Source organism: Platalea leucorodia (assembly GCF_965183815.1).
Source record: "Platalea leucorodia genome assembly, chromosome: 28".
NCBI classification, from domain to species: Eukaryota; Metazoa; Chordata; class Aves; order Pelecaniformes; family Threskiornithidae; genus Platalea; species Platalea leucorodia.
Window position 1 is genome coordinate 624,954 of NC_138850.1, and position 26,278 is coordinate 651,231.

Genomic DNA, 26,278 nt, shown 5'->3' on the forward strand with positions numbered 1-26,278 from the left:
CTCCCCGGCCCGCAGCGTCCGGAGGAGACGCCGGATGGTCCAAAGTTGGACCAGGGCGAAGGTGCCACCCGAGGGGACGACGTCAGGAGGTCAACCTCCCCCACCCCAAGCTTGTCACCCCTCGAACCCACGCCGGCGGGGTTTTATCCGCCGTGGTGCCGGGGTCACCCTCCTCGAGTTTGGAGGGACGAAAGCCGTGAGGGGCGGCGTCCCGATGCAGCCGCCTGGAGCCAACATCTCCTCCAGCTTTGGGGGGAGCTACGTGGACAACCCAGCGAGGGGCTTCGTGGGGGTTTTTTTGGTCTCCTTGAGGGATTGGGGAGCTGAGGGACCTTTTGTGGTGACCTCCAAGAGCTCCTCTTCGAGGCGGTGGAGGGAGGTGGTGGCTCCCAAGGGACGTCTTCTCCTCCAGGGGTGGAGGTCAGGCTCGGAGCTGCCCGTTTCTAGCAGCTCACGTCTCCCATCGAGCATCTCTTGCGTCTCCATCTTGTCCCGTGCTCCTTTTCCAGCCCCAGGTGGGACAAACCCATGGAGAAGGCTTGGGTGAAGGACCCTGGAGATGCCGCTGCTCTCCCTGCCTTCATCCCTGCCCTCTCTTTGATGGACATCCCACCCCTCAGGGATGTCCTCCTGGCCTTCATCCTCCTCCTCGGGGCTGGTAGCTGGAAGGACCAACGAGGAGGAGGATTCCCAGAGCCCGGAGCTGGGTGAGAGGCAGTTGGGGAATCACCACGAGATGACGCAGACCAGCTTCTCCCATGGCCAGGGCATCTTTGAAGACCTCGATGTCGATGTTCTCCAGGGGAGGCCGTGCCCAACGCTGAAGACGTCCAAGCGCCCCTTCAGCTGGAGGTAGAACCTGAGCCATCGCCACCCCAATGAGTGACCCTACACCTGCCCCAAGCGCTGGAGGAGCTTCAGCGATGGCTCCAACCTCATGTCCCACCAGAGGAGCCATCATGGCAAGAGATTCTTCTGTGGGAAGAGCTTTGGCCAGAACGTGGACCTGATCTCCCACCAGATTGGGGGAGAAGTCCTACCTCTGCCCAGAGGTCCCATCTCCCCACTCCTCAGATGATCCACGCAGGAGAAGGACCCTACATGGGCCAGGACTGCAGGAAAAGCTCTGGTAGAAGCTCCAACCTGATCAAGCACCAGTGGATCCACGTTGAGGAGAGACCCTATAGATGCCCCAGTGGTGGGAAGGGCTTCACCATGACCTCAAAGCTCATCGAACACCCGTAGACCCACATGGAGGAGGCACCCTACAAGTTCTCCGTGTGCGGGAAGAGCTACAAGGAGCTGAGGTCCCACCACGAGGAGCCGAAGGTGGTGGCACCTCCCCCGGTGTAGGTGGGCATCCATGGCGAGCTGTGACTTTTTGGGGTCTCCAGCTCCATACCTCACGTTCGGGTTGGAATGAGGAGTCACGTTCCGCCCTCATCTTCCTCTCTTCCACCTCCGGTGATCCTCCAGCCGTAAAATAAACCTCGGATGCTCCGGAGACATCATTAATAGCGCTTAATATTAATTGGTGCGGGAAAACTAAGCTTTTCTGAGGTGGAAAAACCCAATATTTGGATTTTTCTAAGCTGAGGTGGGTCCTGCGTGATGTCCAGGAGCTCGGTCCCCTTTCCCCAGACTGGGCTGGCTCTTGAAACCAACTGGGAGGACTTTTCTTCTTCTTCACCTCCATATTGGGATGCTGGAAACGCTCGAATGGGTTGAATTAATCAAATTTTGGTTTCAATTCCAGCCTTTGGAAGATATTTTTCGGAGCTGGGACATCATTTAAACCGGGTGAAATCAAGTCCCTGCTCCCGTCTCGCGGTCCCTTGTTGGGACATCCACCTCACGACCGAGATATATATTTTTGGGGGACCAAGATATATATTTGGTGACATCTAAATTAGCTTCTCGTTACCCGTCTACCGCCGTTCGCCGCGTCGGAAGAGCTCCAGCCTCCAACAGAAGGTCCTCACCCGGCGCCGACCCAAAATCCACCTTTCTCGAAGGCCGCGGCCACGCGGGAACGAGGCCAAACGGCGACGTTTCCTTCCTTCGATAAAAAAAAACCAACATTAATATCGCGTTTCCATGGGTTTTTATCAACTCCGGACCTTTTTCTTGTTTCTTTTGAACCTTTTTTTTTCATTCGCAGGGGCAGCGCGTGGGCGAGAAGCGGCAAAGGCGGTTATTTATGGGCAAAGACTTGGCGTCTGGCTCTTGTTATTTTTAATTATGATTTATTTTGTTTAATTAAATCTTGAGGCTGCTCTTTGGAGGAGGGATACGGAGAGGGGGCGGGAGGGGAGGGGGCTCCATCCTGGCTCCCGGCTCCCCCCGAGCATCCCCCGGTGGCACCGGGGGGGCTCAGCCCGGCTCCCCCCGAGCATCCCCCGGTGGCACCGGGGGGGCTCAGCCCGGCTCCCCCCGAGCATCCCCCGGTGGCACCGGGGGGGCTCAGCCCGGCTCCCCCCGAGCATCCCCCGGTGGCACCGGGGGGCTCAGCCCGGCTCCCCCCGAGCATCCCCCGGTGGCACCGGGGGGGCTCAGCCCGGCTCCCCCCGAGCATCCCCCGGTGGCACCGGGGGGGCTCAGCCCGGCTCCCCCCGGTAGCACCGGTTTGTTGCAGCCCGGCTCGGTGTGCAGAAGCACAGGAAGGGGCCGGGACAACGGGACCGGGAGCGGGGGGGGGGGGGGGGACACACGGGACACCCCACCGTGCACCCCCGGGAGCGACCGGAGCGATCCCCGCCCTGGGCTCCGCGGAGGGCGGCAGCGCCCGCAGGTACCGGGGGGGTCCCGGGGGTACGGGGGGGTCCCGGGGGTACGGGGGGGTCCCGGGGAGCACCCGTAGGTACCGGGGGGGGGGGGGTCCCGGGGGTACGGGGGGTCCCGGGGAGCACCCGTAGGTACCGGGGGGGGGGGGGTCCCGGGGGTACGGGGGGTCCCGGGGAGCACCCGTAGGTACCGGGGGGGGGTCCCGGGGGGTACGGGGGGTCCCGGGGAGCACCCGTAGGTACCGGGGGGGGGTCCCGGGGGTACGGGGGGGTCCTGGGCAGGGGCTGCAGGGTACGGGGGGGTCCCGGGGAGCACCCGTAGGTACCGGGGGGGGTCCCGGGGGGTACGGGGGGGTCCTGGGCAGGGGCTGCAGGGTATGGGGGGGTCCCGGGTAGCACCCGTAGGTACCGGGGGGGGGTCCCGGGGGGTACGGGGGGGTCCTGGGAAGGGGCTGCAGGGTATGGGGGGGTCCCGGGTAGCACCCCGTAGATATTGGGGGGGGGGGCCTGGGCAGAGCCCTGATGGTAACGGGGGGCTCCTGGGCAGAGCCCACAGGGAATGGGGGACCCCCCGGTAGCACCCGCAGGTACTGGGGGGGTCCCAGGCAGCAGCTGGAGATACTGGGGGACCCCCGGGTATGGGGGGGGGGGTCCTAGGTAGTGGCCACAGGGAATGGGGGGGTCCCTGGTAGCACCCTGTGGGTAATGGGGGGGTCCTGGGCAGGTAACGGGGGACCCCGGGGTGGCAGCCGTAGGAAATGGGGTGTCCAGGGCAGCACCCCACGGGTAGCGGGGTGCTCTGGGGGGGGGTCAGGGAGAAGGACCCCCCCCCCCCCCAGACCCAGCACAGCTCCTTACTGCGTCGTGCCCGGCGTAGGTGGTCCCGGTCGGGGCTGAGGGTGGGGGGAGAGCGGGGCCCATCGATTGCTGCCTCCAGCTGGGGTCTCCCCGCGCGTCCTCCCGTTCTCCCCTAAATAACGGCACGGAGGAGGCCGGGTTTCCCCCCCAAATAACTCAGGGGGGGTCTCTGAAGCCTCCCCCAGGTGGATCTTCAACATCACCCCAGGGGATGGGGCTTCACCAGCCTTGCCCGGCCGGGGGGTGACCCATGGACCGATGCTCTTCCCATGACCGCGTCACGCAAGAGAAGAGCCGCGAGAGCGTGTCGTCCCCGGGTAAGGCCCTTCTGCCCCCCAAATTTCAGTATCTCCCCCCTCTTTTCATGCCTCCCCTGCCTGCCGTTGCCCAGCGCACGTCTCCTTTAAGAGTATCTGGACCACGAAGCCATCAACAAGAACATCCAGGGACGAACCCGCCCCACACCATGATAAGGGAGGTGGCGATAAGGGCAAACCTCGTTACCGGCGCTAACGGGCAAGGCTGTGCAGCGCGTGAGAAGGATAAGGGAAGGGAGGGAGACAAGCAGGCAGAGACGTAAAACCTGCCCAATTAGCGTTAACGAAGAGGCGAAGCAGAAACGAACCTCGCCGGTCACGTTAACGGGGGGGTTTCTACCCACCAGTAGAACTTTGAAGTTCTACCAAGAGCTTTGAGGCTGATAAAGATGCGACGCTGGAGGGGGGACTGCGCGTACGGAGGAGGTGATGAGCAGGGGGAAGGGGGTGGCGGGGAAAAAAGGGGGGGGGGGCAGACAAAAAAAGGGTGTAAAAGGGACTGGTGGTGGAGTACAAGGGGGTCGGTCTACGCGTTGGTCATCGCAATTTGCCCGGTCTTCGTTATTCAGTCTTTTTCTTAACTGTTTCTGGAGCCAGTGCTAGCTACTGGGGGGACTGGTGTGAATGGGTTTGGGGTCATCTGTAGGAGTCAGACTGGGGGGTGTCGGCACCCCTGGTCTGCGGTGTCAGCTACTGGGGCGAGCTGGGATCCCAGAGGAGCTACTGGAGAGGGTGGAGGTCTTGCTGGAAGGGCTCCAGCAGCTGGGCAGCACCGTGATGGGTGGTACTGGGCTGGGCTGGAGCTGCTGGAGGAGGTGGCTGCTCTTAACGTCCCTTAACACCTATCAAATGACCCCCTTTTGTCTCCCGACAGGTGATGGGACAGACAGTGAGAAGAAGGAGGAGTCCCAGCCCATGGAAGAGGACAGGGTGATGCTGGAAGGACCCAAAGAGGCGCCCCAGAACCCCAAGGTGGACGTGGACCACGATGTTCAACACCAGCCAGATGATAAGCAAGGTAGCAAAGTAGCAAGAAGACCCCGAAAATGCTCTTTCAAAGGGACGTACGCTGAAGACCTTCAAGAAGACGCAACCCAACCAAGGAATAGCTCCAGGGGGAAGGTGTACAAGTGTGGGGACTGCAAGAAGATCTTCACCTGGGGGAGCAGCCTGACCCGGCACCAACGGATCCACACGGGAGAGAAGCCCTTCAAGTGCCTGGATTGCGGGAAGAGCTTCACGCAGAGCGTGGTCCTCCTGCGTCACTGGAGGACGCACACCAAGGAGAAGCCCTTTCTCTGCACCACGTGCGGGAAACGCTTCTCCTGGCGCTCGGACCTCATCACCCACCAACGCATCCATACGGGAGAGAGACCGTACGCCTGCTCGCGCTGCGAGAAGTCCTTCCGGAAGAAGTCTCACCTCATGAGGCATCAGCAAGTCCTTCACGATGGTGAGTCCTTATGGGGGGGCTTAGCGTGAGATGTCCCATGCTCTGGTGGAGCCATGGGTGGGGATGGCCTGGAGAAGCACGTGGTGGGGCTGTGTTGGGGTTCCTGCTCCCGGCGTGGCAGCGGTGATGGGGTGGGAGATGTCCCTGGGGATGGATTTGCTCTGGGTTGGGTTGAACCAGCGGTGGGGATGGTCCTGGTCTGAGCAGGAGGTTGGACTGGAGACCTCCAACTAACGGAGCTGCGCTGGAAGCCTCTCCACCTTCTTCCATGAAGTCGTAAGTCAGTCTTGGTGATAGCAAATGGTCTTCAAGAACATTTCCCAGGTTCATTTGTGGACATGGAGGCCTCTCTTCACCCATCCTTCACCACTGCAAACCCAGCTTCCGTTACCCCAACAGATACTTGGGTTTCTCCTCCATCCTTGCTCGTGGAGGTCCTGTCCCCTCCTCTGCTCCGCTCATCCGAGTCGGTGCGATGGTTTTGTCTTTCTCGAGCAGGCACTAAGAGCGCCCGGATGGAGCCAGAACAACCCCGCCGGGTGCTGGAGGAGAAGTTGGAGAGCAAGAAGAAGCAGACACCGATGAGGCAAAGGGGTGGCGTGAAGGACACCCGCGCAGCCACGAGCAAGCCGGTGGCCCGCGCCAAGCAGAAGACCCATAAGTGCCCCGAATGTGGGAAGACCTTCTGCTGGAGAAACAGCCTGAGACGCCACCAAAGAAATCACACGGGAGAACGACCCTACAAGTGCCCAGATTGCGGCAAGACCTTCAACGACTTCTCCAACCTCGTCTCCCACCATAGGATCCATAAGGGAGAGAGACCGTACGAGTGCCCCGAGTGCGGGGAGTGCTTCACCCAGAACTCGAGCCTTTCCAGGCATCGGAGGATCCACACTGGAGAAAAACCTTTTTCCTGCTCCGATTGTGGGAAATCCTTTACTCAGAAGCAAAAACTCATCTTGCACCAACGGATCCACACTGGGGAGATGCCGTACAGCTGCCAGCAATGCCAGAAAACCTTTCGGACCAGCTCCCACCTCGCCACGCACCAGCAGACCCACGCGCAGGAGAGCTCCCACGCGTGCCTGGTCTGCGGGAAGTCATTCAGCGTGGGCGCCGAGTGTCTTCGCCATCAGAGGACCCACTTGGAGGAGGCGCCGGTGGGCCAGGGAGCTTCTCCCGGGGATGACGTGCCACGAAATTAGGGGGTTGTTACCTCCTTAGATAGGGACTTCCACCCCTTTGGTCTCATCCCATGAGCCTGGTGATCTTGGAGGAGGACATTCAGAGATGTCTGGGGATGCTAACGCCCCACCAAGGCTTTTTTGGGGGGGATAAGGGGTTGCGTGAGCCCCTCTCTGCTTTTAAACACGAGTGCCTGCACATAGATGTAAAGAAGGAGGAGATTTACTAGCAGGTGCCTTGGGCACGTGGGCAACGTGGCTCGTCCTTCACCCCAGCACGTGGGACCATCACATCCAAGAGCCCCGGCATCTCCGCGGGGACTCGTGGCTCCAGGGAAAGGAGATGTTTAAGAAACGCTGCCTTCCTGGCAAAAACCAGGGTGCTCCCATGAGTCCCAAGGGATTATAAAGTCTCGTTAGCCAGCGGGGTCGTTAAGAAGACCCAAGGTTGAACAAACTGATGGACAGCGTTGGTACGATGTTTTGGTGGGATGCTGGTTGGCATCTCAGGTCTTATTTTCTAAGCTGTGACCTTCGTGTTGTATTTTATTCGGTTTGCTCTTCATATGTTTGTCTCTCCCTGTTCACCACTCGCTTCGTTAAAAGCGTGTACCGTTAATTATTACCCGATTACAAATTGTCAAGATGAACTTCAGTGATGGTGCTCACCATGGCTGAGGCTTTCGTGCTTCCCGGTGGGATACAACGATACCGGACCATGATGGCGGAGGGATGAGCCGCTCTCACCGACAGCTTGGGGACTATTTTACCCTGAGGAAGGAGACGCTGCCCATGGGGGGGAAATTTTGGCAACAAAAAGCCTCGGGAGGTTTGGAGGAAGCAAAAATCCAGCCAGGGTCCTGCAATAAAAATCGAGCGTACGGGATGCTCCCTTCATTATGTATGCGCACCCGTACATATACACACACACACACGCAGACGAGTGTATGTATTTGTCCCCTTACAGTAAATAGAAGAAATTCCTCTTTTTTTTTTGACGTTTCTGTCAAATATTGTGGATTTTGCTCCTGCTGTCTCTCAGATCCACGTCCTGTTCATTTAACAGTGAAGAGATTTGGGGGATGCACAAGAGATGGGGAAGGGGGACCCAACCAAGCAGACGAGCCACCCCAACCAAAGAGATGTTCCCGGCCGTATCACGTTGTGCTCAGCAATAAAATGGAGAGGAGGGGGTTTGGGGGGGCGAGGGTTGGCCGGATTTTGGTCGGGAACTGGCTGGGCATCCGTCTCCCCGTGGGAGGTGGTGAGTGCTGGCCTTTGCATCACTCCTTCTCCTCCTCCTCCTCCTTCTTCTCCTCCTTCTCTTCCTTCTCCTGCTTTCTACTACTTCTCCTCCTCCTCCTTCTTCTTCTTCTCCTCCTTTCTCCTCCTTCTCTTCCTTCTCCTTCTTTCTACTTCTCCTCCTTGTTCCCTCTCCTCTCCTCTCCTCTCCTCCTCCTCCTCCTCCTTCTCCTCCTCCTTCTCCTCCTCCTTCTCCTTCTCCTCCTCCTCCTTCTCCTTCTCCTCCTTCTCCTCCTTCTCCTCCTCCTCCTCCTCCTTCTCCTCCTCCTCCTCCTCCTTCTCCTTCTCCTTCTCCTCCTTCTCCTTCTCCTTCTCCTTCTCCTTCTCCTTCTCCTCCTTCTCCTCCTCCTCCTCCTCCTCCTCCTCCTCCTCTTATTAAACTATTTTTATCTCCACCCACGAGTTTTCTCACTTTTCCTCTTCTTTTCCCCTTCCCGGGCTCACCCGCAGTGGGTGGGAGCAGCCCAGCGCTGCCCCATCCCCACCTGCCCCATCTCCACCCCCGCCCCTCCCGGGGGATGCGGTGAGATTTGGGGGGGGAAGGGGGGAAGGGGACCAAGGGTGGGTGTCGGTCCCATGGGGAGGAGGAGGAGGGATGGAGAGGAGGAAGGATGGAGAGGAGGAGGGATGGAGGCAGAGGGATGGAGGCAGAGGGATGGAGAGGAGTAGGGATGGAGAGGAGGAGGGATGGAGGCAGAGGGATGGAGGCAGAGGGATGGAGAGGAGGAAGGATGGAGGCAGAGAGATGGAGGAGGAGGGATGGAGAGGAGGAGGGATGGAGGCAGAGGGATGGAGAGGCAGAGGGATGGAGAGGAGGAGGGATGGAGGAGGAGGGATGGAGAGGAGGAGGGATGGAGAGGAGGAGGGATGGAGGAGGAGGGATGGAGAGGAGGAGGGATGGAGAGGAGGAGGGATGGAGGCGGAGGGATGGAGAGGAGGAGGGATGGAGAGGAGGAGGGATGGAGGCGGAGGGATGGAGAGGCAGAGGGATGGAGAGGAGGAGGGATGGAGGAGGAGGGATGGAGAGGAGGAGGGATGGAGAGGAGGAGGGATGGAGGCGGAGGGATGGAGAGGAGGAGGGATGGAGAGGAGGAGGGATGGAGAGGAGGAGGGATGGAGGCGGAGGGATGGAGAGGAGGAGGGATGGAGAGGAGGAGGGATGGAGGCGGAGGGATGGAGAGGAGGAGGGATGGAGGAGGAGGGATGGAGAGGAGGAGGGATGGAGGCGGAGGGATAGAGGAGGAGGAGGAGCAGGAAGAGGAGGAGGGTTGGAGGATGGAGGAGGAAGAGAAGGGGAGGAGGAGGAGCAGGAGCAGGAAGAGGAGGGATGGAGGAGGAGGAGGGATAGAGGAGGAGGGATGGAGGAGGAGCAGGAAGAGGAGGGATGGAGGAGGAGGAGGAGCAGGAGGAGGAGGGATGGAGGAGGAGCAGGAAGAGGAGGGATGGAGAAGGAGGAGGAGCAGGAGGAGGAGGGATGGAGAAGGAGGAGCAGGAGGAGGAGGGATGGAGGAGGAGGAGCACGAGGGGGAGGGATGAAGGAGGAGGAGGAGCAGGAGGAGGAGGGATGGAGGAGGAGCAGGAAGAGGAGGGATGGAGAAGGAGGAGGAGCAGGAGGAGGAGGGATGGAGGAGGAGGAGGAGCAGGAGGAGGAGGGCTGGAGGCGGAAGAGGAGGAGGAAGAGGAGGAAGGATGTGGCTCCACTACTCACTGTATCCGGGTCACAGAAGGAGCCACCTCCACGGGGACCACCGAGCCCCGAGCCTGGGCATCCCGCAGGTAACGGGGAAGGGGGGCCTGGGACAGCGCCTGGGGGGGGAGGTCCACGGGGGACCTGGGCCGTGGGGCTGAGCTCCGAGGGTCCCAGGGGGTGGCTGGGGTGGGAGGTAGATGTGGGGCAGGGGGGTGGTGGTTGGGTCCTGCCCAACACATGGGTCCTACCACCAGCTCCAGATGGGTGGTTGATGATGCTTTGGGAGGCGCGGTGAAGGTGGTGGTCGGGCCCCTCCCACCCGTGGGGTGCGAGTGACCGTGGGACCCCATCACCGCATCCTCTTTCTTCTCCAGGTCTTCCCAGGGGAGCAAAGGGTGGGCGCTGGATGTGGTGGGAAAGGGTGGCATGGAGGAGAAGCTCTTTGGGCAGGTGGGCAGCAGGGGAGGAGAAGGGCACGGTGGTGCTTCCGTGGTCCACGTGGACCTTCTCTGTCTGGGAACCCTCAAGAGATCTCTTTCCCATGGCCTTTTCTCGTGTCCTCATGCCCCGTGAGCTGCATCGGTGTGGGGTTGTAGCCTGGGGTCACCACCACCGCCCCTGTGGTACCACGGGAGCTGCTGAGCAGGGTAGATTTGGGCATCAGAGCCTTCAGCTTTCGTGGGAACTTTGGTAAAGGCATTGCCCTGACTTGGGCTTGGGATCTTTGTTCCTACAGCTGCCGGGATGGAGGATGGGAAGGAAAACGGTTTGGAGGAACCAGAAGGGTCTGAGCTGCTTTTGGACCCATGTGAGGTGGAGATCCCTCAAGAGCCAAACCCAACGGCACCGTACGAGTGTGAGAGTCAACCACAACAAGCCCCCGAAGAACCGAGCAATGATGGATGCCCGTCACCGAGAAAGGGTGGGCGGCTGCCAGCCTGCCATGGGAGCCGTGCAACGAAGAGGACCTACGGCTGCAGCAAGAGAGGGAAGAACCTTGCTGGGAAGGCGGAAGGGAGCATGCACAAGGCCATCTATAGCTGTCCCGACTGCGGGAAGATCTTCAGTCGGAGGTCCTTCCTCATCCCCCACCAGCGCATCCACACCGGTGAAAAGCCCTTCACCTGCCACGAGTGCGGGAAGGGTTTCCGAGTTGGGTCAGCTCTCAACAAGCATCAACGGATCCATACGGGCGAGAAACCCTACAAGTGCTCGGACTGCGGGAAGCGTTTCCGTCTCACCTCCACCCTCAGCACCCATCGGAAGATCCACACCAGGGATAAACCCTACGTCTGCCTCATTTGCGGGAAGACCTTTCGGTTGAGCGCCTATCTGCTGGCCCACGAAGGCACCCATAGCGCGGACAACCCTTTTCGGTGTCTGGCGTGCGGGAAGAACTTCAGCTTGAGACGGTACCTGGCCATTCATCAGCGGATCCATACGGGAGAGAAGCCGTTCAAGTGCTCGGTGTGCGGGAAAGGCTTCAACCGGAGATCGACCCTCATGGTTCACCAGCGGGTCCATACCGGGGAGAAACCCTACAAGTGCCCCGAATGCGGGAAGAGCTTCATCATGAGTTCAGACCTCGTCGCCCATCGGAGAATCCACACCGGGGAGAAGCCCTACAACTGTCTCAACTGCGACAAAAGCTTTCGGTTGAGCTCCCACCTTACGAGACACCAGCGAAGCCACACCGGGGAGAGACCGTACAAATGTATGGATTGCGGGCAAAGCTACACGGACAGCTCTGGGCTCATCAAACACAAGAAGATCCACATGGAAAAGAAGCAGAGGACATCTCAGGGAGCCCACCCAGGGGAGGGACGTTATCAATGCCCCTACTGTAGTAAGAGCTTCCATGCGAAGTCAGCTCTGGTCCTTCACCGGGCTACCCACGTCGGAGAGCGACCCTATAGATGCTCCAAGTGCGAGAAGACCTTCAGCCACAGCGCAACCCTACTGAAACACCAGCGAATCCATACCGGGGAGAGACCTTTCAAGTGTCCCGACTGCGAGAAGTGCTACAACGATGGCTCAACCCTTCGGAGACACCGGAGGAGCCACACCGAGGAGAAACCCTATAAGTGTCCCGGTTGCGGGGAATGTTTCAGTGCTATCGCGGCTCTCCTGAAGCACCAGCGGTTCCACACCGAGGGGAGACCTTACAGATGCTCCGACTGCGGGAAAAATTTCCACTCGAATTTTCTCCTCGTCACCCACCAACGAATCCACACGGGAGAAAAACCCTATACCTGCCCCATCTGCCAAAAAACCTTCCGCCAAGCCTCCCACCGTACGAGGCACCAGGAGATTCACAGGAAGACCAGGGCTGGCGTTGCTTCGCGTGATGTGTCCGAGCATCGCCTGCAGAAAGGAAAGACCCGGCACAGAGCGGGAGCCGAGGTGGGATGTGATGATCAATTCACGAGTCCAGATGGGGGTTCCACAGCTCAACAATAAAAGGATTTGAGATGCCCCGAGTCCATCAACTCGCCCAAGTTACTCATCCAGAGATGAGTCCTACCCGATAACCGTGGTTGTGTACGTCTTTGCACGCCCAGATACCAATTGGAGCCCAGTATTAGTGAGTTACTGGTGACACGGGGTTCCCGTGTCACTCTTTTTGTAGCGTGACCCTGATTCTTCTCCCCCTGTTGACACCGAGTGCCTTTGGGCTCAGGCTCCGACGGCTCTCGATTTTAAATTTAATATTATTCCCTCATCTCCAAGTCCGTCTCCTCCCAAACTCGTCGCAACCAACCCTCCAACCGTCCTTCGCAACTCACCCTTGACTTCATCCCCCTACGTGATTGGGAAAAAATTGTACTCAACAGCTACTTCGGCAGTGCTAGGTTAACGGTTGGACTCGATGATCTTCAGGATCTCTTCCAACCGTAACGATTCTATATTTTTAGATCCCACCTGGTCCCTAAAATGGATTGAGTGAGCAGTATTAAATACATCCAGACTGGACCCACCGTCTCGTTTAGCGTTGACGAGCGATGGCGAGCCTGGCTCCGTAGCGATGTCCTACCTCAGCTCACGTCCACGCAGGGACCGTCCCTTTTTGGGGACCGGCATGGAAGCGCTTGACGGTATCGACGTCAAAGTCGCGGTCAATAAGCTAGACGCGATGACTACCTCGTTGTGAAACCTTCCTATTCCCTTACGATCATCGTTAAGTTGGGAATGGGACCGCGGTTGACCCCGAACAGCGTCCCTTGAGGAGAACATCCAATTTATGGTGGCCGCGGTTGACCCCGAACAGCGTCCCTTGAGGAGAACATCCAATTTATGGTGGCCGCGGTTGACCCCGAACAGCGTCCCTTGAGGAGAACATCCAATTTATGGTGGCCGCGGTTGACCCCGAACAGCGTCCCTTGAGGAGAACATCCAATTTATGGTGGCCGCGGTTGACCCCGAACAGCGTCCCTTGAGGAGAACATCCAATTTATGGTGGCCGCGGTTGACCCCGAACAGCGTCCCTTGAGGAGAACATCCAATTTATGGTGGCCGCGTTATTACTAAACGCCTTAGGGGTAACCCAAAGGAATTTTTCCTTGGCTTTGAGTTGTCTTCAGACCCAACGGTGGCTTCAAGCTGAAACCTCAAGGTGACACCAGAAGTCTACTTGCTGAAATTCGTGAAGTTGGCTGGGACGATGCCACCGAATGTCACCGACAAGCCCGGTGGCCCTCGGGAAACTCTGCTTATGACGGAAATACGGACGTAGCTTGGCTCTTTCTGCTTCTGAAAGAACCTACCCCATCTCATCTTTGGGTCTACACCAAGGCAGATCCACGATCCAGCTCCCGGACAACTTGTCCACGCTGAAGATTGGATCCGATCCGGCGCGGGCTCCGTGGATGAAGGGAATTCCTTCAGACCCCCTAATCTGTGCCTTAATTCCCTTGGGGGAGCCATTTCCCATCGCACCCCCGTCAACCCACCGAGATGATGCTCATCTACACCAGGAACGGCTCTTCACGTCTACACTCGTGTTATTTTCTATATATTGACTTTTTATAGCCACGCTACAAGTATTAATCGACCTATACGTATCTTTACTACCCAATTGGGCTGCGATTTTACCTATACCGCCCCAAATTACCCCTTATCAACTATTCTCCACTAATTCGACCCTCTACCGCCACGAATTTCTCTCTTATTCAACGTTTTTTGGGGTTGGTTTTTTTTTTTCAGCGTAAACTCTGAAATCGGCTATCGAAATAACCTTTAATAGAATCGACGCTTTTAATACAACTTCAATTTGAATAACCGCTACCGGAAAAATCAGACAAATTCCAGAACGCGGTCCAAAAATAGTCAAATATCGGCGGCGGGAATCCGTTTTAGGACGATCTTCCGCCCGTACGGTCGGTTTTTAGTCCAGGGGATGTTTGCGCTGCTCAATACGACAGAAAAAAAAGATGATTTGAGCAGGGAATTTGAAATGCTCCAAGCCCCTTAATGACTGTAATAGATATTTTAATTAATTTTCGCTCGGTATTGGTGAATTATTGGATTTATTGTTGTTTCGGCCCAGAAAATTGTATTAGTCTTTGCACATTTATTCGGAAATAAATGGTTTATTGCTAAAGCTGTTGGGGGGGTGCCTTCCTAGAGAGCGTTTTAATTGCTGCGGGGCGTTAATGAGGAATTTTAGGGGGTGCAGGGAGAGGGAAGGGGGACGAGGAGGTGGCACCGGGGGGGGGAGGGGATTTGGGGCTGGAGGAGGGGGGGGGGGACACAGAAGGGTCCCCAAAGGCCGGGTACAACTTGGTCCCCAGCCCAGGGGGTGATGGAGCTGCTCAGCGCTGTGATGAGCGGTCCGTTCTCAGCCTGGGGGGATACTGGGGGGGTCCCAGGAGGGTTTTTTTTGGGGGGGGGGTATTTGGAGCTTGCAGGACCCCAGAGCTGAGCTGCAAATACACTTTGGGGGGTCCCCAGGAGGGTTTTTTTTTTGGGGGGGGGTATTTGGAGCTTGTAGGACCCCAGAGCTGAGCTGCAAATGTCCCCTGGGGGGATACTGGGGGGTCCCCAGGAGGGTTTATTTTGGGGGGGGGGGTGGGTTTGGAGCTCACAGGACCCCAGAGCTGAGCCACAAATACCCTTTGGGGGGTCCCCAGGAGGGTTTTTTTTTTGGGGGGGGGGTATTTGGAGCTCACAGGACCCCAGAGCTGAGCCACAAATACCCTTTGGGGGGTCCCGGGAGGGTTTTTTTTGGGGGGGGGGGCGATATTTGGAGCTCACAGGACCCCAGAGCTGACCTACAAATGTCCCCTGGGGGGATACTGGGGGGTCCCGGGAGGGTTTTTTGGGGGGGGGGGGATGTCTGGAGCTCACAGGACTCCAGAGCTGAGCCGCAAATACCCTTTGGGGGGTCCCCAGGAGGGTTTTTTTTGGGGGGGGGGGGGTATTTGGAGCTCACAGGACCCCAGAGCTGAGCCGCAAATACACTTTGGGGGGTCCCCAGGAGGGTTTTTTTTGGGGGGGGGGGTATTTGGAGCTTGTAGGACCCCAGAGCTGAGCCGCAAATACCCTTTGGGGGGTCCCCGGGAGGGTTTTTTGGGGGGGGGGGGGGGGTATTTGGAGCTCACAGGACCCCAGAGCTGAGCCGCAAATACACTTTGGGGGGTCCCCAGGAGGGTTTTTTTTGGGGGGGGGGGTATTTGGAGCTTGTAGGACCCCAGAGCTGAGCCGCAAATACCCTTTGGGGGGTCCCCAGGAGGGTTTTTTTGGGGGGGGGGGGGTATTTGGAGCTCACAGGACCCCAGAGCTGAGCCGCAAATACCCTTTGGGGGGATACTGGGGGGTCCCCGGGGGGGGGGTTGGGGTGCCCGGCACGGCTGCCGGCAGAGGGCCGCGGCCGGGGGGGCGGAGGGCTGCGGACCCCCCCGTTGGGGGTTGGCCTTCCTGGGTCAGGCACCGCCGCCGCCTCCATTGTCAACCCGCAGCCCCGCAACCAACGCCCGGTACCGGCGGGGGGGGGGGGGAACCGGTCCCGGAGCCTCCGGGAGAGCCGGGAGGGGGGAGCCCCGGGGGCCCGGAGAGGGGGGACCCCCGGCAGCTCCGGGGGCCCGGAGAGGGGCGATCTCGGAGCTGGGGGACCCCCGGGAGCGGCCACCCTGGAGCTGGGGACCCCCGGGACCCCCGGGAGCGGCCATGCCGGAGCTGGGGGACCCCCGGGACGCCCGGCAGCCCGGAGAGGGGCGAGCCCAGAGCTGGGGACCCCCGGGACCCCCGGGAGCGGCCACCCTGGAGCTGGGGGACCCCCGGGACCCCCGGGAGCCCGGAGAGGGGCGAGCCCAGAGCTGGGGACCCCCAGGACCCCCGAGAGCGGCCATGCTGGAGCTGGGGGACCCCCGGGACCCCCGGGAGCCCGGAGAGGGGCGAGCCCAGAGCTGGGGACCCCCGGGACCCCCGGGAGCGGCCACCCTGGAGCTGGGGGACCCCCGGGACCCCCGGGAGCGGCCATGCCGGAGCTGCGGGACCCCCGGGAGCGGCCATGCCGGAGCTGGGGAACCCCTGGGACCCCCAGGACCCCCGAGAGTGGCCATCCTGGAGCTGGGGGACCCCCAGGAATGGCCATCCTGGAGCTGCGGGACCCCCGGGAGCAGCCATGCTGGAGCTGGGGGACCCCCAGGAGTGGCCATGCTGGAGCTGGGGGACCCCCGGGACCCCCAGGACCCCCGAGAGCAGCCATCCCACAGCTGGGAGACCCCCGGGACCCCCGAGAGTGGCCATCCCAGAGCTGCGGGACCCCCGGGAGCAGCCATGCTGGAGCTGGGGGACCCCCGGGACCCCCAGGACCCCCAAAAGCGGCCATCCTGGAGCTGGGAGACCCTTGGGACCCCTGAGAGCGGCCATGCTGGAGCTGGGGGACCCCCGGGACCCCCAGGACCCCCGAGAGTGGCCATCCTGGAGCTGCGGGACCCCCAGGAATGGCCATGCTGGAGCTGGGGGACCCCCGGGACCCCCAGGACCCCCAAAAGCGGCCATCCTGGAGCTGGGAGACCCTTGGGACCCCTGAGAGCGGCCATGCTGGAGCTGGGGGACCCCCGGGACCCCCAGGACCCCCGAGAGCAGCCATCCCACAGCTGGGAGACCCCCGGGACCCCCGAGAGTGGCCATCCCGGAGCTGCGGGACCCCCGGGAGCAGCCATGCTGGAGCTGGGGGACCCCCAGGAGTGGCCATGCTGGAGCTGGGGGACCCCCGGGAGCAGCCATGCTGGAGCTGGGGGACCCCTGGGACCCCCAGGACCCCCGAGAGCAGCCATGCTGGAGCTGGGGGACCCCCGGGACCCCCAGGACCCCCGAGAGCAGCCATCCCACAGCTGGGAGACCCCCGGGACCCCCGAGAGTGGCCATCCCAGAGCTGCGGGACCCCCGGGAGCAGCCATGCTGGAGCTGGGGGACCCCCGGGACCCCCGAGAGTGGCCATCCCAGAGCTGCGGGACCCCCGGGAGCAGCCATGCTGGAGCTGGGGGACCCCCAGGAATGGCCATCCTGGAGCTGGGAGACCCCTGGGACCCCCGGAGAGGGGCGAGCCCAGAGAAGACGGACCCCTGGGACCCCCTGGACCCCAAAGCAGGGATCATCCCCCAGCAAGGGGACCCCAGCCCCGGTGCCCCACAGCCCCCCGCGGCCCCAGGACACTTGGGGGGTGGGCAGGAGCATCGTCCCCCTGCCCGAGCTCTGCCCGCTCCCCCCCAGTTAACGGATCCCAGAGCCCTTTTCTTCCCCAGCCCCCTATGGGAGCCCTTCTGGGGGTTGGTGGTCCCTGCCTCAGTTTCCCCCTGTGCAACAGAGCGGGGGGCAATGGCCTGGGCGGGGGGGGGGGCTGGATGCAGACCCCCACCCCTCCGGGTCGAACCAGGTGGTCCATCGCAGTCCCGTTTCTTTCCCACCCACGTCTGGGTGCTGCGTTGGGTGGGTTTGGGCCGAGAACGAGTGGGTTTGGGGCTGAGCCGCAGCCAGGGACGTCGCTGACCTTGCCCTTGTCCTTGTCCCCTCTCCAGCTCCGGTGGGACGGGGCTGGCGGGGACATGACGCTGCTCCTGCTCTTCCCGTAACCACATTTCCCAAGCGGGACAAGCTCCTCATTTCTCCTCCACCTCCCTTTTGAGGATGGATCTTCGTATTTATAACGCCGGCCCCGCGTCTTGGCTGTCTCTCGGTGTTTTGGAGGGTCTTTTGGGCTGTATCGTGGTGTTTTGGAGGGTTTTTGGGCTGCATCGTGGTGTTTTGGAGGGTTTTTGGGCTGTACCTCGGTGTTTTGGAGGGTTTTTTGGGCTGTATCGTGGTGTTTTGGAGGGTTTTTGGGCTGTATCTCAGTGTTTTGGAGGTTTTTGGGCTGCATTGTGGTGTTTTGGAGGGTTTTTTGGGCTGTATCATGGTATTTTGGAGGTTTTTTGGGCTGCATCGTGGTCTTTTGGAGGTTTTTTGGGCTGTACCTCGGTGTTTTGGAGGGTTTTTTGGGCTGTATCATGGTGTTTTGGAGGGTTTTTGGGCTGCATTGTGGTGTTCTGGAGTTTTTTTGGGCTGTATTGTGGTGTTTTGGAGGGTTTTTTGGGCTGCATCATGGTGTTTTGGAGGTTTTTTGGGCTGCATCGTGGTCTTTTGGAGGTTTTTTGGGCTGTACCTCGGTGTTTTGGAGGGTTTTTTGGGCTGTATCATGGTGTTTTGGAGGGTTTTTGGGCTGCGTCGTGGTGTTTTGGAGGTTTTTTGGGCTGCGTCGTGGTGTTTTGGGGGTTTTTTGGGCTGTCTCTCAGTGTTTTGGAGGGTTTTTTGGGCTGCATCATGGTGTTTTGGAGGTTTTTTGGGCTGTGTCGTGGTGTTTTGGGGGTTTTTTGGGCTGTCTCTCAGTGTTTTGGAGGGTTTTTTGGGCTGTATCATGGTGTTTTGGAGGGTTTTACGGACACAAGATGCTGGTGGTGTCCTGCTCGTTGACTTCCCAGTAGGGATGGACTTGGGCAGGAGTAACCACAACCCAAACTGGGGAACGCACTCACGGCTTGGTTTTCTCCCCAAACCCAGGATTTCCCATTCCCAAACCTTGGCCAGATCAAGAAGAGGAGGCTGCGAGGAAGAAGAGATGCTACGAGATACCCAGGCAGGTGAGGAAGAATTTGCTTTTGACCTTTCATCCTCTCTTCTCCTCTGTCCTCCAGCCAAGCATCGCTTCTGGCTGCAGGACAGCCCCGGTGCTGACGCCGTCCTCCCGGCGACGGATCTGGGCGGATCTCCTTCCCCTTTCCTCTGGCACGGATGCAAATCCCCTTCCTCTCCTCGTTCCTTCCTCCGGCAGGCGATGAGATGAGGATGGAGAACACGGAGGAGAAACCCCACCGGCAGAACCTTGCGGAAGAAGCTGTTTTGAAGGGCTCCATGGAGCAGGAGGTCAACGGGGAGGAAAAACCAAGAAGATGCTCCACGGGGAGAGGTTGCAAACCCACCCCGCGAAGCTCGGAGGAGGAAAGACCAACCATCTGCGAGGAATGCGGTCGGAGCTTCAGCCGGAGCTCGAACCTGGTGGTGCACCAGCGGTTGCACGCTGGCGAGAAGCCCTACAAGTGCTTGGAATGCGGGAAGAGCTTCAGCCGGAGCTCCCATCTCATCACCCATCAACGTCTGCACACCGGGGAGAAGCCCTACAAGTGTCCCGATTGCGGGAAGAGCTTCAGCGACAGCTCCACGCTCATCACCCATCAACGCTTGCACACCGGCGAGAAACCCTACAAATGCCCCGATTGCGGGAAGGGCTTCAACCAGAGCTCCAACCTCACGTCCCACCAACGCACCCACACCGGGGAAAGACCCTACAAGTGCCCCGAGTGCGGGAAGAGCTTCAGCGTCAGCTCCTACCTGATCCGCCACCAGAAGATCCACACCGGGGAGAGACCCTATAAGTGCGAGGAGTGCGAGAAGACGTTCAGCCAGAGCTCCAGCCTCATCATCCACCAGCGTGTCCACACCGGGGAGAAGCCCTACCGGTGCGTTGACTGCGGGAAGTGGTTTAGGAACAGCTCGGACCTCATCAGGCATCAGCGGACACATACGGGGGAGAGACCCTACCGCTGCCCCGACTGCGGGAAGAGCTTCAACCGCAGCTCCAACCTGATGACCCACCAACGCATCCATACCGGGGAGAAGCCCTACGAGTGTCCTGAGTGCGGTAGGAGCTTCACCGTGAGTTCTGCCTTGATTAAACACCAAAGGACCCACCGGGAAGGGAAGCCCTATGAGTGCCCCGACTGCGGGAAGAGCTTTATCCGCTGTTCGAACTTCATTACCCATCGGAGGACCCACGTTGGGTAGAGAGCTGGTGACCCACGTTGGGTAGAGACCTGGCTGGTGGCCCCCGCATCTTCCTCGTTCCCCCATCCAGGATGAATGCAGGTAGGAACATCCATTTGCTGAGATGGGCTCAGCTGTGGGACGCAGACCAATGGCAGAAATTCATTAGGAGGAGTGGACTTATTGGCTTTAGACTCCAAAGAGTCAACATCTGCTTGGTCCAATAATTCCTTCTGGTGGCATCAAGCGACACCAGATGGACCATGGGCTTCTTCCACAGCCAAATGGCGGATGGATTTGGGCACAGACCAAGATTTTGAAGACGCCGCTTGGGACTCAGCTTCTTCGGGAAGGAAGAAATGGGGTGGAAATGGTCCCACAACTCTGTTGGGACACACCAGGGTGAGTTCTTCCTCATTTACAGGTTGGGGTTTCTTGTTTTTTTCACGTGATGTTATTCGGTGGCGTCATGCAACCTCTGTCCTGCCCATCCAAGGTTCGTCTTTGGATGAATAAACTCTTGAGTTGTCCAAAGGGCTTCAGAAGAGGCTCCTGCGACATCTTAGGGATGGAGATGGGCACGGCCCAGCTCCACGTCCCGCTCTTGCTCCCTTTGTGCTGCCCAAAATAAACAAGAACTCAGCTGCAATAAACTTTTCCTCCACTCGCCTCCTTGCTATGGCTTCGTTGAATCCCAAATACCTCGTTTTCATCCAGGCTGGGGCTTGGCCATCTCTAGGGTTGAGTTTTTCCAATGGTGCTGCAAGGATGGGAATGGTGGGACGACTCCATGGATGGGTGGAGGGCGAGGAGGGCAGGTGGGCTTGTGGTGTCCACGTTTTGGAAGGATGCTACACCCTTCCGACGTAACCATCGGCGCCAAATAAACCTCATCCGTGGTTTGGTTTGAACCCTTATCCTTGTCCAAGGGAAACGGAGAGGGATGGAGAGCCCGATCCCAGCGCCAGGGTCTCCACCCCAGCCCCACCACCCCTGCAGCCGCTTCCCGGGGGGGGTCTCGCACCCTCCGGGCACTGAAATTGCTCCCGGCCCCTCAAAATTGGGGAATTTTTTCAGTTTTCCCCTCCAGAAAAGGCTCTTCCACCCACACAGCCCCCGCTTCGTCACCACCACAGAGCGACTCACACGACGCTGTCGTGGTTTAACCCCAGCCGGCAACCAAGCCCCCACCCAGCCGCTCGCTCGCTCCCCGCCGGTGGGATGGGGGAGAGAATCGGAAGAGGAAAAACGAGAAAATTTGTGGGTTGAAATAAAGACGGTTTAATAAGGAAAGCAAAAGCCGCGCACACAAGGTAAGCAAAACAAGGAATTCGTTCGCCGCTTCCCATCGGCATCTCCAGGAAAGCAGGGCTCCATCACGCGTAACGGTTACTTGGGAAGACAAACGCCATCGCTCCGAACGTCCCCTTCTTCTTCTTCCCCCAGTTGTATATATACTGGGCGTGACGTCATACGCTGTGGGACGTCCCGTTGGTTGGTTGGGGTCGGCTGTGTCCCCTCCCGACTTCTTGTGCCCCCCTCCAGCCTCCTCGCTGGTGGGGTGAGGAGCAGCAAAGGCCTTGACTCCGTGCAAGCGCTGCTCAGCAAGAACGAAAACATCCCTCTCTTATCAGCGCTGTTTCCAGCAGAAATCCAAAACACGGCCCCGTACGAGCTACGATGGAGAAAACGAACTCTTTTATTAACTCAAAATGCTTTTATTTTGGCCGTGATTTTCTTTCGATCCATCCCCATCCTTTAAAAAGACCCTAAACAGGGTTGAAAAAATAAAGAAATTGAACGGAGACATCTAGAAAAAAACCCCATTTTGCCGTGATTTCTTTTTTCTTGGGTGAAGCTCGTGGGTCTCCCCTCCCTCCCTTCCCCTCATCTATAATCTAAGGCAAAAAAACAGAGGAGGGGGGGGTGTCTTTTTTTAAAACCACCCCCCAAAAACCCCCTTTATATATAAAAACATATAGGAAAAGAAAAATAATAGCTGGCGGGATGTGGGTGGATGGGTTGGTTACCCCTCGGTGCTACCAGCAGGGACCACCGTGATGCGTAGGTAGGTCTGAGGTGCCACCAGGATAGGGGTGGTCCCCGGTGGGGTGGTCCCCATCTTCAGCTGGTGCCTCTTGCGATGCGAGACGAGACCGGAGCTGGGCCAAAAGCTCTTGCCGCACTCAGCGCGACCCTAAGGCTTCTCCTCGCTATGGATCTGCCGATGCTGGATGAGTTGGGTGCTGCTGGTGAAGCTTTTGGGGCAATCCAGGCAAATATAGGGTTTCTGCTCCAGGTGGGACCGTTGGTGAACCAGGAGGTTGGAGCGACGGTTGAAGCCTCTGCCGCAGTCGGGGCAGCGGTAATCCTTCTCGTCGGCGTGCATCTGTTGGTGCTTGGCGAGCCTGGGATGGTTGGAAAAGCTCTTCCCACAGGTTGGGTCGGGATGTTTGTGCTTGAGGGCGTGCGTCTGCTGATGCCGCGTCAGTTGGGAGCTGTCGCCGAAACGCCGCCCGCATTGGGAGCAATCGTAGGGTCGCTCGCCGGTGTGGGTCCGCCAATGCCGCACCAGTTGGGAGCTGTCGCCGAAACGCCGCCCGCATTGGGAGCAATCGTAGGGTCGCTCGCTGGTGTGGATCCGCCCGTGCCGTACCAGCTCCGAGCTGTTCTTGAAGCTTTTCTGGCACTCGGGGCACTTGTAGGGCCTCTCCCCCGAATGCACGCGGTGATGGATGGTCAACGTTGACCTGTGCCTGAAGCTCTTCCCGCATTCGTCGCACCGGTAAGGGCGTTCATCCGTGTGCGTCTTGCGATGCCGTAGGAGGGTGGAGCTGACGCGGTAGCTCTTCCCGCAGTCGGGACACTTGTAGGGCATGTCACCGGTGTGGATGCGTCGGTGGGTGGTTAGGTTGGAGCGACGGTTGAAACGGCGTCCGCAATCCTGGCAACCGAAGGGTCGTTCGTCCGTGTGTATCCGATGGTGGTTCACCAACGCCGAGCGGCAACGGAAGCTCTTCCCGCATTCCCGGCAGGTGTTGGGTGCCTCATTGGTCCCGTTGTCCCCATGGGTCCTTGGGGACCGCTCCTGGCTGGAGGTTGGGGGTTCCACCGGTGCGTCCGCTTGCTCAGGAGCATCCTGCTGCCATAGTTCCTCCTCCTTGATTGACCCCAAATCTGTTGGGGAGAGAGACCATCCCCAGCAGTCCTCTCCGGCTGGAGGGGGTTACCGTGGAACGGGGACGGGGAACCACAGGAGTCACGGCTCGGGGAAATGGGGAGCCAAGAGCCAGGTGGCCCCAGGAGAGGATCAAGGCTCCAAGGCAGAAGCCACCTCGAGAAGGGTTGGGGACGTGGTGGGAGGAGGGATGGGGACATGGGGGGAGGAGGGATGGGGACATGGGGGGAGGAGGGATGGGGACATGGTGGGAGAAGGGATGGGGACGTGGGGGGAGAAGGTTTGGGGTCATGGTAGGAGAAGGGATGGGGACATGGGGGGAGAAGGGATGGGGATGTGGGCGAAAAAGGTTTGGGGTCATGGTAGGAGAAGGTTTGGGGTCGTGGTTGGACAAGGTTTGGGGTCATGGTGGGAGAAGGGATGGGGACGTGGGGGGAGAAGGTTTGGGGTCATGGTAGGAGAAGGTTTGGGGTCATGGTAGGAGAAGGTTTGGGGTCATGGTAGGAGAAGGTTTGGGGTCATGGTTGGACAAGGTTTGGGGTCATGGTAGGAGAAGGTTTGGGGTCATGGTAGGAGAAGGTTTGGGGTCATGGTTGGACAAGGTTTGGGGTCATGGTGGGAGAAGGGATGGGGACACGGTGACAGAAGGTTTGGGGACAGCACAAGAGCCCTACTTAGGGACAAAGCACCACCCCAGACGCTTGTCCCCCCCCAAAGCCACCTCTCAGCCCCCCATCCGCCCCCCCCGACGTGTCCCCGACCCCGGGGGACCCTTACCCGGCAGGACCACGGCGTCCCCGGTCCCCTTCACGGTGTCCCCACCGCAGGCTGTGGGGAGCGGGACGAGGGGCGTGGCAGCACCCTCCATGGCCACCACCTCCATGGGGACAACCCTAAAGGGGACAACCCCAAAAGCCATCACCCCACTTGCCTCCGGGGTTTGGTTTTTAGGATTTCACCTAAAAACAGGGATTTCTGGGAAAAAAAAATAATCGGGGGGGGGGGGGTGAGGAGGGTCCGGGGGGGGGGAGGGGCTTGACCCACCCCCCAAGACCCCCCAGGAGGATTCTGGGATGCAGGGAGGCAGGGATGGGGTGTCCCCCCTGGTGTGGGGGGCTATGGGGGGGGTCCCCACTGTGGGGTCCCAGGGGTTGTAGGGGGCTCCCCCCCCACCCCAATGCAGCCTGGCCCCGCTCTCGGGGGTCCTGGGGGGTCTCCCGGGGGTCTTGGGGGTCCCCCCCCACCCCAATGCAGCCTGGCCCCGCTCTCAGGGGTCCTGGGGGGTCTCCTGGGGGTCTTGGGGGTCCCCCCCACCCCAATGCAGCCTGGCCCCGCTCTCGGGGGTCCTGGGGGGTCTCCCGGGGGTCTTGGGGGTCCCCCCCACCCCAATGCAGCCTGGCCCCGCTCTCGGGGGTCCTGGGGGGTCTCCCGGGGGTCTTGGGGGTCCCCCCCCACCCCCATGCAGCCTGGCCCCGCTCTCGGGGGTCCTGGGGGGTCTCCCGGAGGTCTTGGGGGTCCCCCCCCCATGCAGCCTGGCCCCGCTCTCGGGGGTCCTGGGGGGTCTCCTGGGGGTCTTGGGGGTCCCCCCCCCCCCCCATGCAGCCTGGCCCCGCTCTCGGGGGTCCTGGGGGGTCTCCCGGGGGTCTTGGGGGTCCCCCCCACCCCAATGCAGCCTGGCCCCACCCGGGGGTCCCCCCCTCCCCGTTACAACCCAGCTCCGCTCCGGGCTCCCGGGGGTCTCTTGTGGGTCCTGGGGGTCTCCCATGGGTGCTGGGGGTGTCCCGAGGATCGTGGGGGTCTCCCGTGGGTCCCAGGGGTCTCCCGTGGGTCCTGGGGGTCTCCCCCCCCCCGACCCCTCTCCGCGATCCTGGGGGGGTCTCCCATGGGTCCCGGGGGTCTCCCGTGGGTCCTGGGGGTCTCCCGGGGGTCCTGGGGGGGTCTCCCGAGGATCGTGGGGGTCTCCCCCCCCCCGACCCCTCTCTGCGATCCTGGGGGGGTCTCCCATGGGTCCCGAGGGTCTCCCGTGGGTCCGGGGGATCTCCCATGGGTGCTGGGGGTCTCCCGTGGGTCCTGGGGGTCTCCCGTGGGTGCTGGGGGTCTCCCGTGGGTCCTGGGGGTCTCCCGGGGGTCCTGGGGGGGGTCTCCCGAGGATCGTGGGGGTCTCCCCCCACCCCACCCGCCCCATACACCCTGACCCCACACCGCGCTCCCGGGGGTCCTGGGGGGGGTCTCCCGTGGGTCCTGGGGGTCTCCCGTGGGTCCTGGGGGGTCTCGCGTGGGTCCTGGGGGGGGGGGGGTCTCCCGAGGATCGTGGGGGTCTCCCGGGGGTCTCCCGAAGATCGTGGGGTTCCCCCCCCCCCCCCCCCGCCGCGCTCCCGGGGGTCTCACCCCGCCGGTTCCCGGAGGGGGGGGGGGGTGGGGGGGTGGGGGTCCCACGCGTGTCCCTCCGGTCGCCCCTGACCTAGGAAGTGAATCCACGGGGCCGGAGCCGCCTCCCGCCGCTCCAGCCTTGCCTTAACCCTTCAGCTACCGGTTATGGGGGGGGGGGGGCGAGTTTTGGGTGGGGGGGGTCCCCCCAGAGCTGGCAGAGCTCCTGCAGACCCCAAATTAGGGAGCTTGGGCGTTTGGGACCCCCCCCAACCCAGGGTGAAAATAAGGGGGTGACCCCCCCCCCCCTCCATCCCCATTTCAGCACCCACCCGGGGGGGGGGAGCATCGCTGCACCCCAGGGTGGGACCGGGGGGGGGGGGGGTGTGGGGTTTTGGGGGGGGGGGGTGCCCGTGGGGGGGGTATTTTTTTAGGGGGTGCCCTCATGGGGGGTATTTTGGGGGGGGGAGTTCCCCCCATGGGGGTATTTTTTGGGGGGGGGTCCCCATGGGGGGTGTATTTTTTTGGGGGGGGGTCCTTCGAGGGGGTATTTTTTGGGGAAGGGGGGGTTTCTCCCCCCAAAATCCCAGCCCCCAAAGGTTTCTCCATCACTTTTGCACCCCAAAATCCACTTTTATAGAATTTTATTATTTTATTCCTATAAAATAACCCCCAAAATGCTATCAACCCCCCCCCAAATTTTCCACCACGGTCGGACGGCGACGGCGCAGAGACCGAATTTTGGGTCTAAATCTCCCTAAATCAGCATCCTAGAGGGAGGAAAAAGGGGGTTTTTCACCTCAAAATGACTCAATCTCACCTCGTAGCCCCGTTTCCTTCGGCACAA

General features: G+C 60.4%; 3 protein-coding genes across 3 annotated transcripts; all 3 read left to right on the forward strand.

Moving 5' to 3' along the window:
- Positions 1-4,205: 4,205 nt before the first annotated feature.
- LOC309601068 (uncharacterized protein) lies at positions 4,206-6,616 on the forward strand (the record flags this gene model as incomplete). Its single annotated transcript, XM_082333900.1, has 3 exons — positions 4,206-4,384; positions 4,833-5,411; positions 5,910-6,616. The coding sequence occupies exons 1-3, from the start codon at positions 4,348-4,350 to the stop codon at positions 6,614-6,616; spliced, it is 1,323 nt and encodes a 440-aa protein (XP_082190026.1). The 5' UTR covers positions 4,206-4,347.
- A 2,948-nt stretch (positions 6,617-9,564) lies between these two features.
- On the forward strand, positions 9,565-14,191 carry LOC309601096 (uncharacterized protein). Its single transcript, XM_082333961.1, has 2 exons — positions 9,565-9,673; positions 10,324-14,191. The coding sequence occupies exon 2, from the start codon at positions 10,332-10,334 to the stop codon at positions 12,045-12,047; it is 1,716 nt and encodes a 571-aa protein (XP_082190087.1). The 5' UTR covers positions 9,565-9,673; positions 10,324-10,331; the 3' UTR covers positions 12,048-14,191.
- A 4,290-nt stretch (positions 14,192-18,481) lies between these two features.
- On the forward strand, positions 18,482-20,310 carry LOC309601101 (uncharacterized protein). Its single transcript, XM_082333975.1, has 2 exons — positions 18,482-18,706; positions 18,898-20,310. The coding sequence occupies exons 1-2, from the start codon at positions 18,484-18,486 to the stop codon at positions 19,905-19,907; spliced, it is 1,233 nt and encodes a 410-aa protein (XP_082190101.1). The 5' UTR covers positions 18,482-18,483; the 3' UTR covers positions 19,908-20,310.
- The last annotated feature ends 5,968 nt before the right edge of the window (positions 20,311-26,278 follow it).

Coding starts and splice junctions, on each gene's coding strand:
- LOC309601096 (XM_082333961.1), top strand. CDS start 10,332: ATGGAGGATGGGAAGGAAAACGGTTTGGAGGAACCAGAAGGGTCTGAG.
- LOC309601101 (XM_082333975.1), top strand. CDS start 18,484: ATGGTGTTTTGGAGGGTTTTACGGACACAAGATGCTGGTGGTGTCCTG. Junction 18,707..18,897: donor GCTACGAGATACCCAGGCAG/GTGAGGAAGAAT, acceptor TTCCTCCGGCAG/GCGATGAGATGAGGATGGAG.